Source organism: Tenrec ecaudatus, chromosome 1 (genome assembly GCF_050624435.1).
Source record: "Tenrec ecaudatus isolate mTenEca1 chromosome 1, mTenEca1.hap1, whole genome shotgun sequence".
Classification (NCBI taxonomy): Eukaryota; Metazoa; Chordata; class Mammalia; order Afrosoricida; family Tenrecidae; genus Tenrec; species Tenrec ecaudatus.
Window position 1 is genome coordinate 14,000,532 of NC_134530.1, and position 23,348 is coordinate 14,023,879.

Consider the following 23,348-nt stretch of genomic DNA (forward strand, 5'->3'; position numbering starts at 1 on the left):
CAATCATGGTTCCACCTGCAACTGTGACACTGTGATCAAAGGATCTGCCTCGAATCATGATCTAGTGAAATTTTTGGGTGTGTTCCATGTACTGCTGTTACCCCAGAATCTTGGGTCCTTGTACTGGAGGTGACTGAGCGTAATCAGTTACCACTCCAAGCCCAACACAGAGATACAGAATGGCATATATTGAAGTCTAGCCCAGGTGTAACTTGTACCATGAACTGCCAAAAGGACAAACCGGTCTGTCTTGGAAGAAGTATGGCCAGAGTGCTCCTTAGAGGCAAGGAGGATGAGGCTTCATCTTCAATCCTTTGAGCGTGTTGTCAGCAGAAGACAGATTGTCCTTGGAGAAGAACTTCACGTTTGGTAAAGTAGAGGGACAGTGAAAAGCAGGAAGGCACTCACAGAAAGGGATCGACACCATCACGGTAATAGTGAGCTCAAGCTTAGGAATAACGGTGAGCGTAGCGCAGGAGTGGGCAGTGTTTTATTCTGTGTTTATCCACGAGGTCGCGGTGGGTATGAACTAACTTGATGGCCACCGCGCTCCGGGGACAAGGGCGACTCTCCAGCAACTTGGTGGTTTGGTAAGTACTCCCTGTTTACAATAAAAAATAAGGTACTTGGATCCTTCTTACAAATGCTGACTCCAGGTTACGTGAAGGTGTGCTATAATTCTAGCAATAAACGGCATATCACACGGATTACAGACTTCAGGCTCAATGGATATGTTGCAGATGATTCTACCTTTTATCACTTCTGAGTGAGGGCTGGCTATTTTTTTTTAATCAATCCCAAATCCTGGCTGGGAAGCTTAGGGGAGTCAATTAGATCCTTAGTAGACATTCAAGCAGTATTGCCTATTTCCAAAGCTCTGGCTGAACTCACAGGAGGAGCCCACGCAGGCTGGTAACAAATAAGCAAGCAGAGCTGTTGTGCTTAGAGCTGACTCAAGTTACAATGACTACGGGTTTGCTCATCGAAGTCTTGACTCTTAAGCCACCTCGTGAGTCCTTCATTATTATTGGTTTTAGATGCCCGCCAGTCAGTTCCAACTCATAGAGACTCTACATAAAACAGAACGAAATACTGCCCAGTCCTGCGTGTGCCTCACCATTGTTCTTGTGCCTGAGCCCATTATTGCAGCCACTGTGTCGATCCATCTTGTTGAGGGTTTTCCCTTTTTTTGCTGCCCCCTCCCCCTTACTTGACCAAGCATGACATCCTTATCCAGGGACCGATCTCTCTTGATCACATGCCCAAAGTACACGAGATAGTCTGGCCTACATTCTTCAAAGGACTGTTCTAGCTGCATTTCTTCCGAGACGCATTTTTTTGTTCTTTTGGCAGTCCATGATATTTTCCATACAGATAGAATATGTATAGTGAAAGGATAAAAGCCTGATGGATACCTTTCCAGATTGTAAATCACCAAGTGTTTCCTTGTTTTGCTTGAATGACTATTGGTCATAGCGGGTGGTAGTTTTGAACTGCTGACTTTGTGGATCACAGTCCAACACATAACCACTGCACTCTCAGGGTTCCTTTCCTCATGGCGACCCTATGTACCACAGGATGAAACACTGCCAGCCCTGTACCATCCTCACAATTGTCATTGTGTTTAATTCCATTGTTTTAGACACTGTGTCAAATACGGTGTAAAGGATTCGAACCCAGGGATCGGTCAGCTTTGCCATTCCTCTGGGTATGAGTGAGCCACCTCAGAAGCAGGAACAGGAATTCCAAGTCCATCAAGAAAGAAGAGTCACCAGCAGTGGACCTGCAAGATCTGCCTGAAGTTTCAGAGACAGAAGGGCTGCCGGCCTGAGAGTAGAGGGGCAACACAGACACTGATTGAGGCAGCATGGCAGGTAGACTTCCTGGTCCACGGAGACAGAAGCTATGGGGACTTGTGGCTAAGAGTCCAAGGACCAGAAGGTCATGCCTGCCAGCATGACTGAGAAGAAGCACTGGAGACTGAAGAACTGTCTCCTTACCATTTGGTGACCTGTTGGCTTCCCGCTTGAATCCCCATCCTTGGGAGTACTATTCCCGGAGTTTAGGTTCCTGTCTTCCCGAAAGAGAGATTTACTTTGAGAAGACGTAAAGTACTTCAAGAAAATTTCATCGAATGAACTCCTGCTGGTGTAGTGGTTAGGCCTTGGGCTGCAGGCTGCAAGATTGGTTGTTTTAAACCACCAACCTCCTCTGTAGAAAGATGGAACTTTTTAGTCCCATAAACATGTAGTCTTAGAAACTCAAGGGGGAAGTTTTACTCTCACCTGTAGGGTCGCTATGGATTGGCATTAACTAGGTGGCAGTGAGTTTGGTTTGGTTGTTAGACCTTTTTGGGGAAGAAGAGGAGCCCTGGAAGTGTCGTGGTCTTATATTGGGCTGCCATCTGCCTGGTGGGCGCTTGGAAACCATCCGTTACTCTGCAGGAGAAAGACTGGGCTCTCTACTCTGGACACAGTTACAGTCTCAGAAACCCAGGGAGGGGTCACTGTGGTCAGCATGTGTTACTTGAAGAGGAAGAAAACATTCCAGCCAGCTAGGCCACTCTTGGTATTTCTTATCTCCCACCTGGATACATAGGTGGTTAAGCTTTCAGGTGCAAGAGATTCTTGGGAAATTCCATGTTGGGGTGGTGGTGGTAAGTGATTTAAGGGGCTCAGTAGTCCCAAGCTATTGTCACAGACTCCACTCATGCTCTGTGCAAACCACCACTTCCCTCCCTTGTCCTGTCTCAGTTTTGTCTGTGAGTTTGGTGTGGCCATTACAAGGAATTGTCGAACCCAGCAGAAAAGTAGAATGCTAAGAGATGGCTGGTTGGTGTCTGAACAGGGTCAAGAAGGGTGGAGGGCGGAGCTATCTCTGATCTCTGCCTTGAAGTAATTAGCTTTGGGCTTGTAACCCAAGTTATTTTACTTAATGTGGCTAGAAAAATCCCCATACTAAGTCGAGGGAGCCCAGGGTGCTTTACTGAATGCGCTCTCTACGGAATTTGTACAACTCACTACACTCCTCAAAGACAAACAGATTGGGTGCAGACGTCACCTGAAAGGGCCAGGCAACTCCGAGAGTCCTCTCTTATTACTTGACTATTGGGGATTAAATAGCTGGACTCTCTTATCTAGTGACTCATCAGAGACATCTGGAGATGGGCCTAAGATATAAAGAATTTCATTATTCTGTTTGCTTGTTTATAGTCAACAATTGTTTCACATGGTTTCCCTGAAACCTAAGTGAATGAAAACACCTGTGCGTGACTCCCCAAAGTGAAAATTCCAGAGTAAAGGGCCCACACTCTCTATATTCTGATCTCAAACAGGACACCACTAAGACAGAAACTTGTGCTGCTGTCAGCCTCCTTACTGGTGTCACCTTCTAATAAACATCAATTTCCTCCTCTGACTGGAAGTTAGCAAATTGGCTTTGTTAGGTAGCTTAGCCTAGGGAATTGGGAAGTCCATTTACGCATGCCCAGGAGAGCCAGCAAAGGACAAAAGCTGGATTTTCCCGCGGGTGGGCCCAGATGGGCATTACACCTGGAGCAGCTCACCTGGGCCAGGTGATTGCAATTCAGCCAATGGGATCGACCTGGGGTCGCTCACCACGCCTCCCCCGGAACCCTTGAAAAAGGCAGGGACCGAGAGGGTTTTGTCTTGGCTTGCCTTGTCTTGCTTGGGTGGTCCTGGTCCTCTTCTTGGGAGGGGAGACATCCTTGCGTGTCCCGGAGCAGTCTCTGCCAGGCCGCATGGTCAAAGGAATCCTATGGGTGCCGCGTAAAACCTGATGCTTCTTTGAACTTTCATTAAATTCACTTGGATCACGAGCCCAGCTTCAGCGTGAAATCTTTCTCGCGCGGAGCCAAGGACCGAGGCTGAGATTTAGGCCGGAGAGAGAAACCTAACAGCTTGGCCATTCCTGGGTAAGAACCCTTAATAGTGGTAAAAGGCTGGGTGGCCGTCTAGTCTCCTTCTCCCCACTGAAGCCAGAGGAGGTCATGTCTGTACGTGATATTCCCTCGCTGTTAAATTTCACCTGTGTGTGCATCCCAATGGTGGGCTTTCCCTTGCTTCTGCCTCCTGCCTGTGTCACCGATGTCACTCATCATTATTTTATTGTGATTTGTTTTCCTTTATTTATATTTCACCCCACGTTGGCCTCGTGCTGAGGGCCTCCCTCCTCCAGATGGTTGTCTTTGTTTGGTCTTTGTGTGTTCAGGGCTGAATAAAGGTGTCTCTCTGGAAGATATTTTGTCAAAAACCAAAATGGAGCCTTTGATAAAATTATAGGAAAGAGTTTATGCATGAACAAGGCAAGCCAGGTTCGGGCAATGGGCTGTAGGGATTTAACAAAGCGTACTACTTATAAAAGCACATTTTTCACATGGCTTAATTACAGAGAATCTGGAAACTTGCTAGACAATGCAGAGGGGTTGACATCTACAAAACCATACTTCACCAGACAAAAGACAATGGCGGAATCCCTTAAACTTAAAAAAAAAATTTTTATTTTGCCATTCATAAAGTTTGAGTGACTGAGCTTTTTATTCTATGGCTATTTCAATGGACACCTTGAATGGATGCTCTGAAGACAGGGAGAGAAAGAAGGAAGGAGGAAGGAGGGTGCCTGAAGGCTTCCTGAAGTAAACTGGTTTGCTGACTTTTGAAAATCAGATAAGAATAAGCAGTAAAAAAGGAGGAGGAGGAAAAGAGGAGGAGGAGGCAATACTCTGGCCGAAGTCTTTGGCAAGAAGCCTCTTCTTATGCTAAGCACCTGGTTCTATTGACCATGGTTGGAAATTGGGAGTCTTCTTTTCTGGTAGAACCACCCACATCCCAGTCCTGAGAGCTTGTAATGAGATTCACTCATCACGCCCTCGGGATCTTCTGGGACCCTGGGCCTCAGGTCCTATTGCTCTCCCTCTGAGAAAATCCACCCTTCCTTAGGAGCTGTGGCTCCACCCCTCCCTTGCCACTTGGCTCTGGCTCCCATAGCCACACTACTCAATGACTGGGTGACTGAGCTGGGCAGAAATCTCATGGTGACCATAGGGATATAGTGTGTGGCCTGTACCACCACCAGGCATTCACCACACAACAATAAATGGAAGGGACGCATAGGATGTGATAGGGAAGAGATGTAATCTCTGTCCTGAAAGCCTGTGCTCCCCTGGTTCTACTGTAATCTAGTCAAATAGTAAGTGTCCAACCCCAACCCAGGTGTCATTTCTGGATGTGGGCCCACACGTTGTCTTCCCTGTCAAGCTTCCCCTACGGTGTGGAATTTCTTAGACACAGAACTCCATGCCCACTGAGCATTCCACTCTCAGCCTCCTGAACATTCCCTTCAGTAGGGGTTCCTGAGGAAAACTAGTGACCCATGCACACCCACTGTAGATACCCAGCCTGACCTGTAGAACACTTAGACCCCTGAATCCTGCCCCATCCAGCCCAAAACTCCCCTTTCAGACTCACCTGTCAGGAGCACCTGCTCCAGCTTCTCCCCAAGCTCTGTGACTCTGACCTCTGCTACTAACAGCCACAGCATCCAAGAGCTCGGTCAGCATCACACCAGGATGCTCTGAAGATGCACCACACTTGCACTTAAGTTGGGCCATAGAGGTCTGGGAGTGAGGCTAGAGGCCTTCAAATCAACCCTAATATCTGTTGAGAACTCTCTGATGCTTTAAAGTGTAAGTGGAAAAAGATAATTCTAGGACTCTATTCATCTGAGACTCAATAATCCACACAGAGATGGGCTGAAATGGACAAAAGAAACTTTTACCCTTTGATGAAAGGCCTTTGTGAGCAAATTTATTGTATAAGATTAGTTTCCACAAGTAGAGTTGGGCCCTTTCACTGTCTCCAGAAGACACACTCACTAAGTGTTGGCACTCAACCCCAAGACAGGGAGAGACTCCCTATATATAGGTACTAAGACTGAAAAGTTGATCTGAGACCAATCGGCCAGACATCATTTGATTTGCATCGGAAGTTTATAGATTAGGGCAGATGCTGTGCTGCTTCCAGGGTGGCTGGCTGGACAGGAAAGATTGAGTAAGATGGGATTTTGAAACCATTCCCATCAGAATACTGACCTATTCCAAACTCACTTCTGTTGGGTGCAGTTGATTCGGTTCCAACTCAGCTCATCCCTGTGTGCAACAGACCACCCAGGGCCCGGTCCTGGGCCATCCTCATCATTGTTCTTCTGTTGGAGCCTATTGTTGGAGCCACCATGTCAGTCCATCTTGTAGGGGGACTTTCTATTTTTCATAAACTCAATGTTAGGTCCATGCTATCTAAGAAGGGAAACACCCACAATGCCTCTGGTTGTGCAATGCAGTGTCTTGGCTACTTGTAGGGGACGGGTATTACCCAGGTGGGTCCAAGCACACATGTGGCGTGCCTGCTTAGCTGAAGCAGTCATTTCAGAGCATGAACGCGAGTGTCCCTATGTGTCATATCAATGCCCCTGAGATGACCCTTACAACCTTACTGCCAGTCTTCTGCATTGTCCATTGGGCTTGCGCATTGGAGATTTGCAGCCAGGGACTGCACCACCAATCAGTCCCACAACAAAAGACAACCCCGAAGCATAGGCTTCCCAAGAAGGCCAAGAACACATTATAGCATGTGACAGTTACCTCATCTCCTGTCAGTTTGAGTGAAGGGGTGGAGTCTAGCCCATCAATCAGGTCTTAGCCAATGAGGACTCTGTGTGGGCATGGCCTTTTCCTAAGGATTGTGGGAACTCCTGTCTTCCTCCTGGGAGGCAGGACACACCCTCTTCCTGCGAGGCATTTCTGTGGACAAGCCACATGGAGCTATGTTGACGGCAGCCAGAACCCTGGAGCTGGAGGAGTCACGTGGAGAGCCACACCAGTGCTGAGATGCATCCATAAGACTTTTCACCCACTGGCCTGTGATCTTCCTGCCTTTGGCATCGTTGCATGTGCTGTATGAGTCTGTAGAAGAATTCATGGACTAAGATTGGACTTATTGGCTAATAATAGATTTATGGGCCAATATCAAACTTATGGACTTGATCTGGACTGGGCCAGGATGTTTATTCTTGAATATAAAACTCTATTGCACACACGAATGTCTGTGGATTTGTTTCTCTAGTCAACCCGGACTAGCACGTGGCATGTGCAAGGGTACAGAATGAAGACAATCAGAGAGAAGGAGGATGATTTAGGAGAATAAGTTTGAAAGGGGAACAAGGAGGCGTGTTAGGCTGGGTTTTCTAGAAAAACAAGACCGACAACACTCATAGATGTATAAGAAAGAAACTTATATCAAAGACTCACATGCCAGTTGTACCTGCCTGAATAGCCACTGTCATCCACCCGGGAAGGTTGCCTCAGGCTGAGCCATCTGTGGACCAGGCCTCCTCAGGTATGGACCTGGTATCTCATTGGGGTATTTCCTGCCTGGGTGGCTCTGTGCTTTGTAGCTTGACTGCCTCCTCCGCAGTGTGTGCTACTGCTCCAGGGTTCTGGCGTAGCTCAGCACTCAATGCTTCTCTGCATCCCTGGGGCTCAGAGTTATTGTTCCATGAGGCTGTTCCTGGTCTCTGCTCCCTTCCACGTTTCAGACCACAACCCAGGGGAATACACAATCCTTGTTGCCATTGCCACAGTCCTTAGCCATCCCCTTCCAGCTAGCGGGCGACATCTGATTCTCTCCTGCCCTGTGGCAATCGTGGGAAACAGAAGGATTTCTCCCAAGTTGTCTCCCTCCAATAGATGCCAAACTTAGTTTCTTGCTACACGTGGCAGATGACTATGCCCTTGGAGGTCAACAGAAGTAGGTCAGGGGTTATTCTCCCTAAGGGCTATCAGCCATCCAGAGCAAGCAGACATCTCAGTTTATCCCACATATAGTCCCTAAGGTCTGTATTGACTATACTGCCACATCAGTGGCACTGAAGGCCTGATCTACTAAAGAGACCAATCCCATAGCACTCCTTCCTTCACTAGTTGGGACAAAGGCATAACGTTTGGGCTACATGGATAATGCAGGCTGCCCTTCCAATACATTCCCAGGAAGGTTTGTAGCTCATTTACTTGAGTGGGGCATGGGGGGAGCTTTGATCTTATCAATCACAGGTTCAGGGACAACCGCCATCTTACCCAACCAGACAACACCCAAGAATCTGACATCAGTGATGGGTCATCTTTGTGAGCTCAAGTGTGTCATGAGCTGCAACTGTGCTGCAACATGTCTGAAAGAGATGGGAGACCCCAAGCTAACGTGCGATCATTGGCTATGATTTCATCATGCCTCCTCTGTAAGTGGCATTACTTAATATTTACCACTAGGTGGAGTGAGGGGGCAGGTGGACCAGGGTTACACAGTCTATCCCCAGATAATGGATTTAACTTGCAGGCTGAACTCACCTGTGGTGTCCTGTGTGTCATGCCCCCAAGTATCTCTGCTTCCATCATGTACTCAGAGATTGGAGAAATGTATACTTTATCTTCTTTGGCATGGGTGGGAGGTGGACACGTGGCTAATGTGAATCAAAGTGCACTCTTCCCTAGAATCAAATGGGCAGAGTAGCCAATAGTGACAGGCTGCCCCCACCCCCTGTCCTTTCTGCCTGAAGCAGGTAGCAGGTAGGTCCCAGAAAACTACCCTCAGTGGTCGAGTTGTTAAGACCCCTTGCTATGTCCTAGTGCCTCTTCTCCATGTTCCTGAGGTCCCCATTCTATGTCCTGGGTCCCCCTTCCATGTCACTGAGTTGCTGAGCCCACAGGGCAGGCTGGCTTCTCAGCAGTCATTTGACCACCTGCCATGCAGTGAATTATTTAGTGTGTCTTCCAGCCATGGCCTTTGTTACTCCAAGTGATCTTTTTTACCTAATGGGACTGGATAAAAAGTGAGGGAAATATACTGGATAAAATTATGGATAATCATATCTATAATATGAGTCAGCTGGGAGCGGATGTGAACAGAGTTCATTGTGATTACCCTCCTGTTGGCCATGAAACGAGCCATCTCAGAAGCAGGACGAGGAGATCTCACTACCATCAAAAAAGAAGCGCCAGGAACGTGTGTCCTTTAGACCCTCCGATCCCTGCAGAGTGAAGCTATTTGGCGCAGGAGATAGATGTGACACCAGAGGAGTGGCAGAGTCGCAGCAGCACTAAGATCCAGAGCGTGAACCAGAGAGGTGGACCTCTTAGTCCACAAAGCAAGCAAAGCTGAGGGCTTTGAGGTAGGAGGCTGGTTGTGGTGTGGGCGTTATTCCTTCACACACTTACCTGGGGAGCTAGAGCTGAGCACCCTCAGCTTAAGGCTTGCAGTGGAGTGGCATGCCCTTGATGCCTGTGTTAGCAGCTTCAAAAGAGCTTTGTCACAGTGCACCAGCGGGACAGAGGCCAGGGCAGGAGATGGAAAGCCAGAGAAGGCCTGCTGATGGGCACAACAGAGAAGAAACTGTCCCCATTGAACTGTGACCTGAGCATTGTTTTGCCTAAATTATAATCTGTTTTCTTCCATGGTAAACCCCATCATCACCCATGAGCATCCTCCGAGTTCAGGGCTGGCACTGCAAGGAACTGTGGCGTCCAGCTGAAAAGTCGAGAGCGTGCTGTGAGCACAGCTGTGCTGCTGCTGTTTAGGGTTTGGTCCAGCAGTCTTCCAATGCCACCTTCTAAAAGAAGCTTTATTGTCCTCCTCTCCAACCATTTCTTCCATGGGGGTTGTTAGAAACAAACAAACAAACAGACAAACCAGAAACTACCAGGAGTGGTGCGAAGCAATAAAGCACCATCTCGTTTGAACTGCCCGTAGAAGGTGATCTGTCCATGGAAAGGAAAATCTGCTATGGAGAGTTCTTACTCTTGGAATTGATGTGTTTTTAAGGCTGCAGGCTCAAGAGAACATTTCTTTATTGGGACCAATTTTATAAAGTGGGGGTTTCATATTAGAAGGACTCCTGTTTTCTTTGAGGTTTTTCTATTTTAATATTACATTTGAGAAGAGTAGAAACAACACTAGACAGCTTTGGGATTGAAATCAGTCTCTGCACTACTCATATGACCTTTCACTAGTTGCCTAGTTTCTAGAAGCTCTTACTTCTACTGTAATTAATGGAAAATTATAGTAGTCACATGAAATGAGATGGTGTCATGGTGGAGTGGTTATGCCTTGGCCTGCCAGCTGCAGGGTCAGCATGGAGAAGTCATCAGCCATCTCTGAGGGAGAAAGACAAAGCTTTCTACTCCCATAAAGAGTTACAGTCTCAGGAACTCACAGTGGCAGTTCTACCCTGTCCTATAGAGTCAACATGGGTCAGAATTAACATGATTGCTGTGAATTTCATTTTGGTTTGGTATATAAAATGACCAAGCGGTGCTAATGTGTATGAAACACTATGATTATTTGGTGAAATTGAACTTTTTTCTAGCTCAAAGGCTTTTATTAATTCAATGACTAGAATTTTGTGGTTCAGATTTCACTTTGTTTTTAATCATCTGCTCATCTCTATTCATTTCATTCAACAAATATTAAGTGAGAATAATTTCCGGCTAAACACGGGGAGTGGAATGATGGATAAACTATGTCCCTGACATCTAATAAATCCATATTGTTCTTGTTATGCCACCATATTTCAAATGCAGTCAGGAACATCTATGGTGAGCAGGTTTTATGGGAACGTCATGGCTAAGAACAGAGTAGGAAGAAGGAAGGAGATGATCTGCTTTTGAAGAGTTAGCCATTGAAAACCTTATGAATAGCAGTGGACCATTGTCTGGAACAGGGCCAGAAGATGAGCTCTTCAGGTTGGAGAGCATTCAAAACAGGGCTACAAAAGAGCTGCTTAATCAAAGTAGAGCTGACCTTAATGATGTAGATGGAGGAAAGGTTTCAGGACCTCCACTTGCTGATGGGGCAAAATTAAACACAGCTACAAACATCCATTAAGAAACAGAATGTGGAGCGGATCATCACAAAAGAGGGAGACCCTTTACAACATAGAGTGACACAGCAGCTGTACTGCTAGGATCAAACATAACAATGATTGTGAGGGTGGACTAGAGCATGGTAATATTTTGTTCTATTGTACATCGAGTTGGAGCTGGCTTAATGTCACCAAACAATGAAATATTTTTTTTGAGTAGAAAAATAAATCATGAAAGTTGGTGTGCTAGAAAAGTGGCCCAGATGAAAAGGGAGAAATAATGTAAATGATTTCATTCACATATTTAGAAAGACTCTCTGTAAGTGAATTTTCAGGCTGTCATTTCCAAAATAAGTACACACTCAAAATACCAATAATTGTTACTCTCTTTCTTTATTGTGTCCTAAGACTTACTTCTTCATTTTAAAATCTACATTAGTTAACTAAGAAAAGGCCAAGTTTTATAAACACAGAGTTTCAGTAGGGAGAAGACTCAGTATATCACTCTATGAAAAGTAGAGAGGTCAAGAAAGACTCCAAAGGAAGAGTTGAGGGAACATTTTAAATATATAAAATCAGACAAAATCAAATGTTGCATCAAGCAGGCCAAAGACAAACATACATATTGTAGAATGCTCCTTAGAAGGAATTATGTCGAGACTTTGTCGTATGGACTTTCGACATGTTATCAGGAGAGATCAGTCTCTGGAAAAGTAGATCATGTTTAATAGGGCAGAGGGTCAGCAAAGAAGAGGAAGACTCCCAAAAGATGGGTTGATGCAGTGGTTGCAGTAATGGCCTTCTGACGATGGCACAGGACCTGGCAGTGCTTCTTGTTAAACATAGGGTTGCTATGAGTCAGAAAGCCAACTTGACAGCACCTAACAACAACGTTGTGAGCTGTGGCTACTCATGAAAGCCCCACAATCACTGAGAAGTAGATGTCCTACCGAGGAGTTTTGCCAGGGCCCTCTTTATATCCCTATTCCTCAGGCTGTAGATGAAAGGGTTCAGCATGGGTGTGACCATGGTGTACATCACGGAGGCTATCAGACTAGTCTGAGATGATGCTGTGGCTGCAGAGGTGAGGTAGACGCCAAGGCCTGTGCCATAGAACAAGAAGACAACTGTAAGATGAGACCCACAGGTGGAGAAGGCTTTATACTTGCCCCCAGGGGCTGACATGCTCAGTATGGAAGAGACAATCTGAGAATAAGAGAAGAGGATCCCAGAGAGAGGAAAAACAGCCAGGACACCAGTCACAAAGTACACTACTATGTTATTGATGAGGGTGTTAGAACAAGAGAGTTTCAGGACTTCAGGAAGGTCACAAAAGAAGTGGGGGATTTCCATGCGTGCGCAGAAGGAAAGTCTCAAAATGGTCAAGGTTTCCAGCAGGGAACCCATGACACTGAGGCACCATGACCCCAGAGTTAGTAGTCTGCAGAGCTGGGGATTCATGATGACCGCGTAGTGTAGGGGATGACAAATGGCCACAAATCTGTCATAGGCCATTGAGGTAAGGAGTAAATTGTCCAGGCATCCAAAAACAATGAAAAAAAATATTTGCGTGAGGCAGCCCGAATAGGTGATAATTTTGTTCTGTGTCTGCATGTTCAACAGCATCTTTGGCATGGTGGTGGAGGTGAAACAGATGTCCGCGAAGGATAGATTGGAGAGGAAGAAGTACATTGGAGTATGGAGGTGGGAGTCTGAGATGATGGCCAGGATAATAAGTAGATTTCCAGTGAAGGTGATCAGGTACATGGACAGGAACAAGGCAAGGAGGAAAGGTTTCAGACCTACTTCCTCTGCAAATCCCAGAAGGAGAAAGTTTTCAATTCCTGTTTGGTTTCTTGTTTCCATGGGGTTTCTGGGTTCCCTCAAAATAAGAGTGGGGATTGGATTAGCTTCAAATAGGCAATGATTATCCTCAATTGAATGCAAGCAACTCATGAAGTCATTTATTTTAACTAACTGGATCTCTTTGCTGGCACATTGTAGATACAAACACGATCAGGAAAACGTGCTTCTAGCTCAGCAGTTCTCAAATTGTGGTCCCAGGGCCCACATATTTCCGTCACCTGGGAATTTGTTTAAAATGTTTTTTCTTGAGCCCCAATGCAGCTGTACCGAATCAAAAATCACTGGGCACGGGGCCAGCAACTCATATTCTAACGAACCCTCCAGGGGCCGCTGACACACACTCTAGTGTGAGGACAACTGCCTAGTGCTTCCCCACACTCAAGCCAATCATCCCTTCCACAGCCCTCTGGCTGCTCTCACAGACCACATCATGCGCAGTTCTCTAACTGGAAGTGGGTGTGTCCACTGGTTGGAAAGTCCTTTCTTCCATCTTCCAGCATTTGTGTCATTTCTACATGCTAGATCTGTTGGCGCTTTCACTGACCCTACTATTAAAAATTAATAATCCATGTGATGAATTACTAATCATTATTTATATATGTTCTTTCTATTATAATTTTGATCTACAAGTAAAATCATGGAGTTACTGAACAGAGAGTACAAATACAAACTTTCCACCTTTTACACACTTTCCACCATCCTTGAATACTAATAAAAGTTAAAAATACTCCACCGAGTGGATATGACATATTAACTATTGTCCACTTTGGGATACTTAAATTCTCTCTTACATTAAAACTTATGCACCGGTCACTGAAGTGACTAACTTCTTTAGTATGCAATTGATTAAGCATACAATCAAGATGCACTAATAATTATTGGTGACTAGGGTGGGAAAGGAAGGAATGATTATTAGGAAACATGACCTTGGTGATAGAAATGAAGCTGTATATTGCATGATAGAATTTTGAAAGACCAATGACTTCTTAATTGAAAATACCATTTCAACAACATAAACAGTTAATATACACATGGATTTCTCCAGATAGGATTCGCAGAAATCAAATTGACTACATCTGTGGGACAAGATAATGGAGAAGTTCAATATTAAGAACCAAAACAAGACCAGAGGTTTGTTGTAGAAGAAATCATCAATTGCTCACATGCAAGTTCAATTTGAAGTTGAAGAAAATGAAAATACATTTCTAACAGCTCAAATATGATTTTGAATATATTCTACCTGAATTTTGATATTTCTTTTTTTAAATTTATTTTTATTTTTTTGAATTTTGATATTTCAAGAGTAAATTTGACTCAGTGAACACTAATCACTGAAGACCTGATGAGCTGTAGGATGACATCGGGAACATCAGACATGAAGAAACAAAAGGCCATTTATGAAACAGGAGAGAAAGAAACTATCAAAGTGAACATCACAAGAGTCAACCTTTCAGAGGGCAACTGAAGAAGACAAAGTATTATAATGAAAAATGGCAAGAATTGGAGTTAGAAAACCAAAAAGGAAGCACACACTCAGCATATATTAAGCTGCAAGAACTTAACAAAAATTCAAGTCTCCAATTGTAATATTGAAAGATTCTCTGGGAAAAATACTGAATGATGCAGGAAGCATCAAAAGAAAGTAGAAAGAACACATGGAGTTCCTGTATCAAAACGAACTAGTTGACATTCAACCATTTAAAGAGGTTAGTATAAAACCAAGGACCAAAGGTACCAAAGGAAGAAATACAAGCAGCACTCAACAGAAATGAGACTCCAGGAATGACAATAACGTTTGACTATTGAACATTTATTTGTTAAACAATCTGATGAAGCACTGGAAGCTCTCACTTACCTATACTAGGACATTTGAAAGACAGGAAGGAATTCATATTTTTACATATTCCACAGAAAGGTAATCTAACAGAATGTGAAAATTACCTAACAATAGCATTACTATCATATACAAGTAAAATAGTGCTGTAGATTGTTCAAAAATGGTTGCAGCAGTACATCGACAGGAAGCCGCAAGAAATATAAGCCAGATTCAAAAGAGGATGTGGAACAAAGAATACCGTGGCTGATGTCAGATGGATCTTGGCTCAAAACAGAGAATACCAGAAAGATATTTACCTGTGTTTTACTGACAATGCTAAGACATTACATTGTGTGAACCATAGCAAGCTATGGCTAGCATGGGGAAGAATGGGAATTCCAGACACTTCCATTGGGCAGAACCTGTGCGTAGATCAAGAGGCAGTTGTGTAAACAGAACAAGGGACTACTTATGGTTTAAAACTGGCAAAAGAGTGCATCAGGGTTCTGTCCTCTTACCATATGCATTCAACTCAATCTGTATGCTGAGAAAATAATTCCAGAAGCAGAACTACATGAAGAAGAAGATGGCATCAGGATTGGAGGAAAGGTCACTAACTACCTGAGAAATGCAGATGACACAACCGTGCTTGCTGAAAGTGAGGAAGACTTGAAACACTTGCTTATAAAGATCAAGGACTGAAGCCTTTAATATGGACTACAGTTCAATGTAAAAGAAAACAAAAATCCTAACACTTGAACCATTAAGCAACATTACAATAAAAGAAGAAACCATTGAAGTGGCCAAGGATTTCATTTCACTTGGATCCACAATCAAAGCCAATGGAAGCAGCAGTCAAACATCAAACAATGCATTCTGTTAGGCAAATCTATTGTACAAGACCACTCTAAGTTGTTGATATCACTGGGAGGCTTAACTTCAAGCCTTAACCCAAGCCATGATATTTTCAATTGCCTCAAATGCATGTGAATTTGGACATTGAATAAGGAAGGCTGAAGAAGAGTTGATGCATTTTAATTATGGTGCTAGTAATGAAGATTTACAGTACTATGGACTGCCAAAAGAACAACAACAACAAAATCGGTCTTGGAAGAAGTACAGCTAGAATCAACAAGACTTCATCTTGTGTAATTTGGGCACGTTTATAAGGAGAGATCAGGCCCTGGAAAAGAACATCATGCTTGGTAAAGTAAAAGGCAGCAAAGAGAGGAAGACCTTCTTTTGTGAGCTTGATTGGTACCTGGCTGCAGCCGTGGGTTCAAACCTAACAAGAATTGTGAGGACGACACAGGAGCAGGCAGTTTCCTTCTGTTGTTTCTGGGTTGTTTATGAGTTGGAACTCACTGGAAGGCACCTCGCAACAATACATTCTTTCCACGTTTCCTTTATGATAAATAATACTGTATGGTTCTTTTAGATAAATGTCCTTAGCAGTTTTAAAGAATTATCTTGTTTCTTCATCACATTTTTATAAGTAATCATAGATGTTATAATGTCCATCCATCCCAGGTGGCAGGTTTTAAAATCCTTTCTTACACTTCTTTATCTAATTCCTTTCAGTATTTAAATGTTGAATGAGAAAATTACCTAATAATCTATACTTCATCAATTTCTCTCTGGAGTCAACTTAATCTTTCAGATGATCTTTGAATTCATGTGCTCATGTTGTACTAGGATTTTATTGATGATCTCATTAAACTTATCAAATAATTGGAAAGAATTGACATCTTTATTATGTTCTATGTTCCCATTTCAATGACAATTTTCTTCTTAAAGCTGGAGTCCTATTTGGGCAAATTATTCAGTAGTTTTAAAAATATGGAACATGTTAATGTCTTTATAATATTATATTAGGATAATGCCATTAAAATAGAGATTCTCTCACATGATTTTCCATCTATTGCTATGATAACAGAACTCTCCTGATTTTTCTGTATTTATCTTGTATCATATTAGTTCTTAAGATTTTCTTATTATTTTAAGTATTTTTTCAAACACATCTAATTTCTCCAAATTATAAAGGCGAAATAATTTCTCTTCTCTGATTTTAAAAGGTACATATGTAAAATTTTTTACCTTAACCTAATGCTCAAAATGATTTCAATAAAAATGTACACATGTGTATATGAACCTTGGTGACACAGTGGGTTACCTGTGGGGCTGTTAATGGCAAAATTGGAAGTTTGAATCTGTTCCCATAAAAATTTACAGTCTCAGAAATCCCAAAGGGCAGTTCTGTTCAGTCCTAGAGGAGCCCTAGGAGTCAAAATCAACTCGATGGCAGTGAGTGAGCCTTTAGTAAGGCAATCTATCCAGAACTAGTATGTTGAAACCGTAGTGCTCATTTGTAATGGTACAGTATTCAGAAATCAGGACAGGACCATTTCAAATATGAGTAAAAAACCAAAAGTTATCAAGTACAAACTAGAAAGCTATAAGTAGTCAGTAAGTGTGATAACATCGCAACTGCATCGAGGGCCACCATATACCAAGCACTGTGCTGTTTGTATTTGCACTGGCCTATTTCATCATTGTCACTATTGTTTTAATTCAGCAGATGAAAATGTGCTATAGTAATTATAATAATTAACATATAGAGGTACTTACTGGGAAAAAGAGATCCATGCAGTCATCACCTCCTTTAATTTTATTCCTAAAATAACCCTGTGAAGTTGATACTACTATTATCCTCACTTATCAAGTAGAAATTGAGGCACAGAAACAATGCCAAATGGTGTACGAATGGACTTCTAATGGCTAACTGCACAACACTTCACACACAATTCTTGGATAAGACACTGAGTACGATTTTATAAATAGGGGAGAATGGAGCACTTAAAATAGGTACAGAAAACAAAACCCCAGCTTATGTGTCTAGGTAAAAAATGTTTTTTTTTTTTTAATCTTGAAAGATGCTGAGTTTAAGAGAAGGTTGATTTCCAATGAGGGAGAAGAATCCTCAGTCTTCTTTTCTAGAAGAGAGGTAAGCAGAGAGGTTGCATGACTGGGTGGAATCTTCAAGTGAATGGATTGTCACCATCTTGTCATCCCTATTTTACTTTGGTGCATGTCTTCCGTGAGCCCTGCCTGCCACCATACCTGACCCCATTGCAGATGTTCAGATGGCATCGTCTGTGTTTCTTGTGCCTGGGTCCTTTCTGCTCACTGTCTTGCAGGTGCAACTCAGCTCCTATAACGGGCCAAGCAAGTGGTGGCCTTGGGCATCTGAAAAAACACAGAGGGGCTCTGCCACCTTCTAGGGATAGTTACACTTTAAGTGAGAGGAGTGGGGACATATTTACCATTTCTGAGGCTCCAGAGGCTGACGTCTCAGAAATGCTCATTAAATTATTTGTTCTATTGTTACTCTATTTTTTCTGGGCATTGGTTCCCATGAGTAAGGGAATCCAAATAAAAAGGAACTTCTTTTCTACTGAGTTCTTCTCCTGGGAACATCTGAACGCCAGATAAACGTATCCCATCTCCTGGGTCCTTCTTCCTGGTGCTCTTTTCCCTTTGTGCAGATCTCCATTGTTTATTGTAGTCCCCAGTGAACATTTCCCAAATATTTGAGATAGAGTGCCTTTGTCTATGAAAACCACAAGTGAGTACATTTCCCAAGCTACTATAAGTCCACAGCACATTGACTTAAAAAAATTATTGGGGGCTCACACAACTTTTAGAAAAAGCACACTGAGTTTTAATTGTCGAAAATGGTCTTGACCACACTCAACCCCCCCCCCCCCAAAAAAAAAAAACAGTCCTGATAACCTTTTCAGTGTTTCCATCCTGTGTCAAGATAAATAAATCACACTTGCTGATGTTGAGTGGATTCTGATTCAGGATGATCCCATGGTGCTGCTGCATGATAAAACTGCTCTGAGGGGTTTTAGTGTTATGCTTGTAATTGGTATGCAAATAGATCACCAGGGCTTTCTTCTGCAATGCTGCCTGTGGAATGGGTTTGAACTTCAACCTCCAAGTTACCAGCTGCATGTAAACCTTTGTACCACCCAGAGTGGTCCTGTTTTTACTATTGAAGGTAGATTATAGGGAAAGTGTCAGGCATGCAATGAATGTAAGTATAATTGAGGTCGATTGGTTGTTTGTACAGCAAGCCTTGAGGTACAGACAGCTTTAAAAAAATACTTTTATTGGGGGCTCTTACATCTCTTATCACAACCCATTCATTCCTCCAATGTGTCAAGCACATTTGCGCATATGCTGCCATCATCATTTTCAAAGCATTCTTTTCCCACTTGAGTCCCTGATATTAGCTCCCCATTTCTTCCCTCTCCCTCCCCCACCCGCCCTACCTCATGAACCCTTGATAAGTTATAGATTATTTTTTCCATATCTTACATCATCCTCCATTGCCCCTCACCCACTTTCCATTATTTGTCTCCCTGGGTGGGGGTTCTAGATTGATCCTTGCGATCAATTCTGCCTTTCTCCCCTAACCCTCTCTTTATCCTCCTGTTATCTCTACTCTCTTCATTGGCTAATCTATTCTGGATTCCCTGTGTTGTAGGCTCTTATCTGTAGTCGTGTGCATGCTCTGGTCTAATCCAGCTTTACAGAGTCAAAACAAAGCTATTCATGGTCATCTGTGTTCCAGTCCAGAGTGTATGGACCATCTTTATCAAATTCACAAGGACTTATTTTAAAACCTGAATAAAAACTATGAAATCATTTCCTGAAAATAAGACCAAGTAGGACCTTTGAAGGATCTGCCCTCAGTAACTACTTTTAGCCTAGAAGAGTAAGCAGCAAGGATAAGAGTTTTTCCACCAGAAGGGCTGACCTATTAAGGGGTTCAAAATGCTTGTGATATCCTTAAGTGTCCCACTACCCCTGGTCAATACTTTAGTCACATATTTTCCTCCTAATTTTTTTGTCACACAGCAGTGGAATTTATAAATCAAGCTTAATGTAAAGTCACGGGTCTATAGAAAGACATACTCCAGAACCAGCCTTATGAAATCCATTGTTGTATCCAAAGAAAGAAATGGTTGAGGATATTGTTCAATACAATATGCAGTGACTTCTTTTTAAGAATAATGTTGCTAAGTGTCTTCATGATCCACAAATCAGTAATAGCTGTTCTTTAAAAAATGTGTATTTATAGAAGTCGTGCATGTTATCAATTCACTCTTTTTCTGGATGCTATGAAAATAGAACGAAACCTATAGTTCCACTTTAGCATTTGGATGGGGATTTATGGTACATTAAATCAAGTGCAAAAACGTTTTCAAGAAGAGACTAGGTGATGAATATAAGAGCTGGGTAAGAGCAGGTCATGTACTCTAATAGACCACTAGGAAAATTATGGCTTTTATTTAGAATGATATAGGAAGCTCTTATAGGGGTTTTTGTTGAAGAAATAAACTTTTTTTTTTTTTAAGGAGCATTTCTGTTCCGATGCAGTTCTCAGTCTCTAAATTGAGAATTAATTGTGGGTGGAGTAAGGAAGCAGCATCAGGTCTAATGAGAATGTGATGACAATATCTGAGTAGATACAGTGGTAATATATTGTCCAAATAAATTGAAAACCAAGTTGAGAGTTTTGAAATGGAAAGGAGATGCTTTTATAGAGACAGAAACTGGCATTGGATAAAGTGTGATAGTTAGGTTTACTAGGCTTCCATAGGAACATGTGAGCAGAGTTTAATCAGGTTGAAGCTTAATCAAAGGTCAACAAGATAAACGGCTTTCCAAGGTTGGCCCGCTTCTCTCTTTGGTGTTCTGACCGGTGTGCTGCTGCTTGAACTAGTTCTTTGCCTCAACCGTGTGTTGCACTACCTGTGAGCTGAGCCATCCCATGGATCCTGTCACTCCTTTGAGACCTGCTTTGCCACGCTGTGAATTGTGTCCACATGAGTATATCACTGGAGCTTGAGACCCCATTAGGGCCTGCTTTGCTATCCTCCTCCCTCTCTACTGACTGTTGCTGTCCCACCCTGTTGTCTGCTGTCTTCTGAGAGCTACCTGTCTTGCCTGAGGGCAGACGCCGCTGTCTGCTTCCTTGACCTTGGATGGCAGCCTGAGGGAGTTGAAGGACCTTCAGTATATACACTGTTCAGTTCAACTGAAAGTGAGTTGAATTGAGCCCTCGGTACTGCTGTGTGGACTAATTAGCCATATATTTCTTCTCACTGTATAAACGTATCCTTTTAGATCTTTAAATTCCATTTTCCCACAGATTTGTTTTTAAGCCCTCTCCTTGGTTGCTTGCTGGGAGTCAGACTGACTTTGGCATCTAAAAATATCATTCCAATGAGCATTAATTTCATATACTTGCTTTCTGATGTAAATATTAAGGTAATAACTATCACTGTAAATATATCAAGAGTTGTGGATAATTTGTGTTTCAAACACATGCTGTGTTTCTGCAAAAGAAAAACTTGGCAAAGATTATCCCTCTCGGTAACCTTTGGGGCAATTCTCTTCTGTCTCACTGGGTCTCTTTCAGTCCGAAGGGGACTCAAGGGCACCTAACATCCTATTCCCAACTAAGACATGGAGTTTGATTGCCATTTGATTCATCTCTAGACACATTTTCTAGGTTGTGAATGGCCCACAGTGGTGGTTAGCTTTTGTCAACTTGTACCTGAATGAAAGTGTAGGTAGGGGTGGAGTTCAACCTATCAGTCAGGTCACAGTGTGATGTTGCCTCCTCAGGAGTATGTGCTTTCTAAGAGAGACATTGGGAACTTCTCTCTCTTGCCCTTCACCTTTCTCCTTGCTTGTACTTGGCCTGCCTCCAAGAGTCCCACATGGGCCAGCCCTCGGCTTGCTGGTGGTGACTGACTTGCTCCCACTGACTTTGAATCCAAATGACTCTGCACGCACCAGCCTGTCATCTCCCTGCTTCCCCCTTCTTTCAACTGCAGCTACATGAGTCTGAAGAGGGCTCTGGCTAGCATTGTCCACATGGACTTGGCCTGGGTTGAACTGCCTTCTTGCTATAAAAACTTCTTCATATAAAGTTTTTTTTATACATACTAGTGTCACTGGTTTAATTTCTCTAGAAAATCCAGCCTAACACACCCACCAAAGCCCCAACCTGACATGACTGCAATGAGTCTTTGTCCTGCACAGCTCAAAAACTGATGCTCAGGGATACAATCCTGGTTTGTTTTTCTGACGGGCCAAGAGTGTGTTGGTCTAGGTGCTGAAACTTGGCAGGGGTTGCTCCTATTGCTCCATCTGGTTTACATATGCACTGCCGGGCCTGGAAAAGATGGAAGCCCATCTGAGGACATTGTGTTAATGAGAGGATCCTAAGGCAAAGGATCTTAGACCTGGACGTTTATTCATTGCCATTCTACCAGTGCTGAAGTGGGAGCTGACGCACTAATTCTTCACGTAAAGAGGCTAGAAATGGTGGTTGCATGTAGGGGAAGCCTTCAAATTAGACCTGTAGTTGGCCTAACTTACTCTCCTGGTAGAGTCATTCTATAACTATCCCATGGCACTATGATGTTGCTTTTTGATAGTGGTGTTAATAGTGGAAAACACAAATATCAGTGTCCCAAAGGAAGGGAGTTATATGAATGCCCGACCATACATTGAAATATTACACAGCCACTACACGTTTCCTTTTCAATATAATCAGTTGCATCATCAACATTCAGTACCTTTCTTCCCTTCAAAAACATCTCTACCTCCGTTTAGTCCAATATTCCCTGGTTGTGAATCCTTGTTAAAGTGTCCCTATTCATAACGAATGTACAAATGTGCTTTACACAAATGATGGATGTATGGATTGTGATAAGAGTTGTATGAGCCCCAATAAAATGATTAAATAAAAAAGAGGATATGGAGGGAATCATTATCCCCTTCCACATAAAACCTCGAGGGTTTCAGAGAGCCAGATGGAGTTTTACAAAACTCAGCACCCCTCTCCCATGATCAACAAACCATGAAAAGGGGGATGTTGATGGAGAATCGAATTAGGAACAGAAAGATATTAATAAAAGGTTTGATAAATATACCATCCAATTCTTTTTCAAACCATGCCCCCCTTTTATTTATTTCTCTTAACTGAATTTTCTAATGACAAGAGGTAGTTTTGAAATCTGTCTAAATTTTATAGATACTCCTCTCATCCAGATGAGTCTTTGTCTCACTCCCTTAAACCTTGGTGTTTTGCTGTGGAAGTTGTGTTACAAGACTTTCAAAACAATGTGAGCAAAGACAAGATCATGTAGTCCCCATCTGGTTCTCCTGGGATGCTCTCTCAGGAGGAAATCATCTCCTATCTAATAAATATAATGATCCTGACATGACCACTCTGGCGAAGGTGGGTGAAGATACTCTGTCCCATTCACCCAACTAAACTCATATATTACCTTCAACTTCAACCAGTAGCTATGTGAGTAAGTCATCTTGGACCTCCCACCTATGCAGATGGCCACCACTACCACCAACATCGGAATCAACAGCTGCCTAGTGAAGCCTTTCTAAGTTTCTGACCCACAAAAAGATGAACAAATTAGAGGTTGCTTATACCATTAAACATTGGTGATTATTATTTTTAAGTCCCTATTCAGATCACACATTATGTAGTTTTGTTTTGTTTCATTTTATTCTGGGCCTTTTCATTTAATATAGGGCATTTGAGAGAAATTCACCTTGCGGAATCTATTGATTGTTCTTCCCTCCAGGTTACTGTGCAGTAGTATGTAACATAGCTATGTCAGTTTCCGGATTCATT

At 43.0% G+C, this 23,348-nt stretch overlaps 1 protein-coding gene across 1 annotated transcript in view; it reads right to left on the reverse strand.

Annotated features, from left to right (window-relative positions):
- LOC142443800 (olfactory receptor 7C1-like) overlaps positions 1 to 12,792 on the reverse strand; it is a 17,203-nt gene extending 4,411 nt beyond the window's left edge. Inside the window, exons 1-2 of the mRNA XM_075545059.1 lie at positions 11,877 to 12,792; positions 5,487 to 5,592 (exon numbers count right to left, since the gene is read on the reverse strand). Coding sequence (XP_075401174.1) covers positions 5,487 to 5,592; positions 11,877 to 12,792 — 1,022 coding nt within the window. The remainder of the gene's footprint in view (positions 1 to 5,486; positions 5,593 to 11,876) is intronic.
- Positions 12,793 to 23,348: the final 10,556 nt, after the last annotated feature.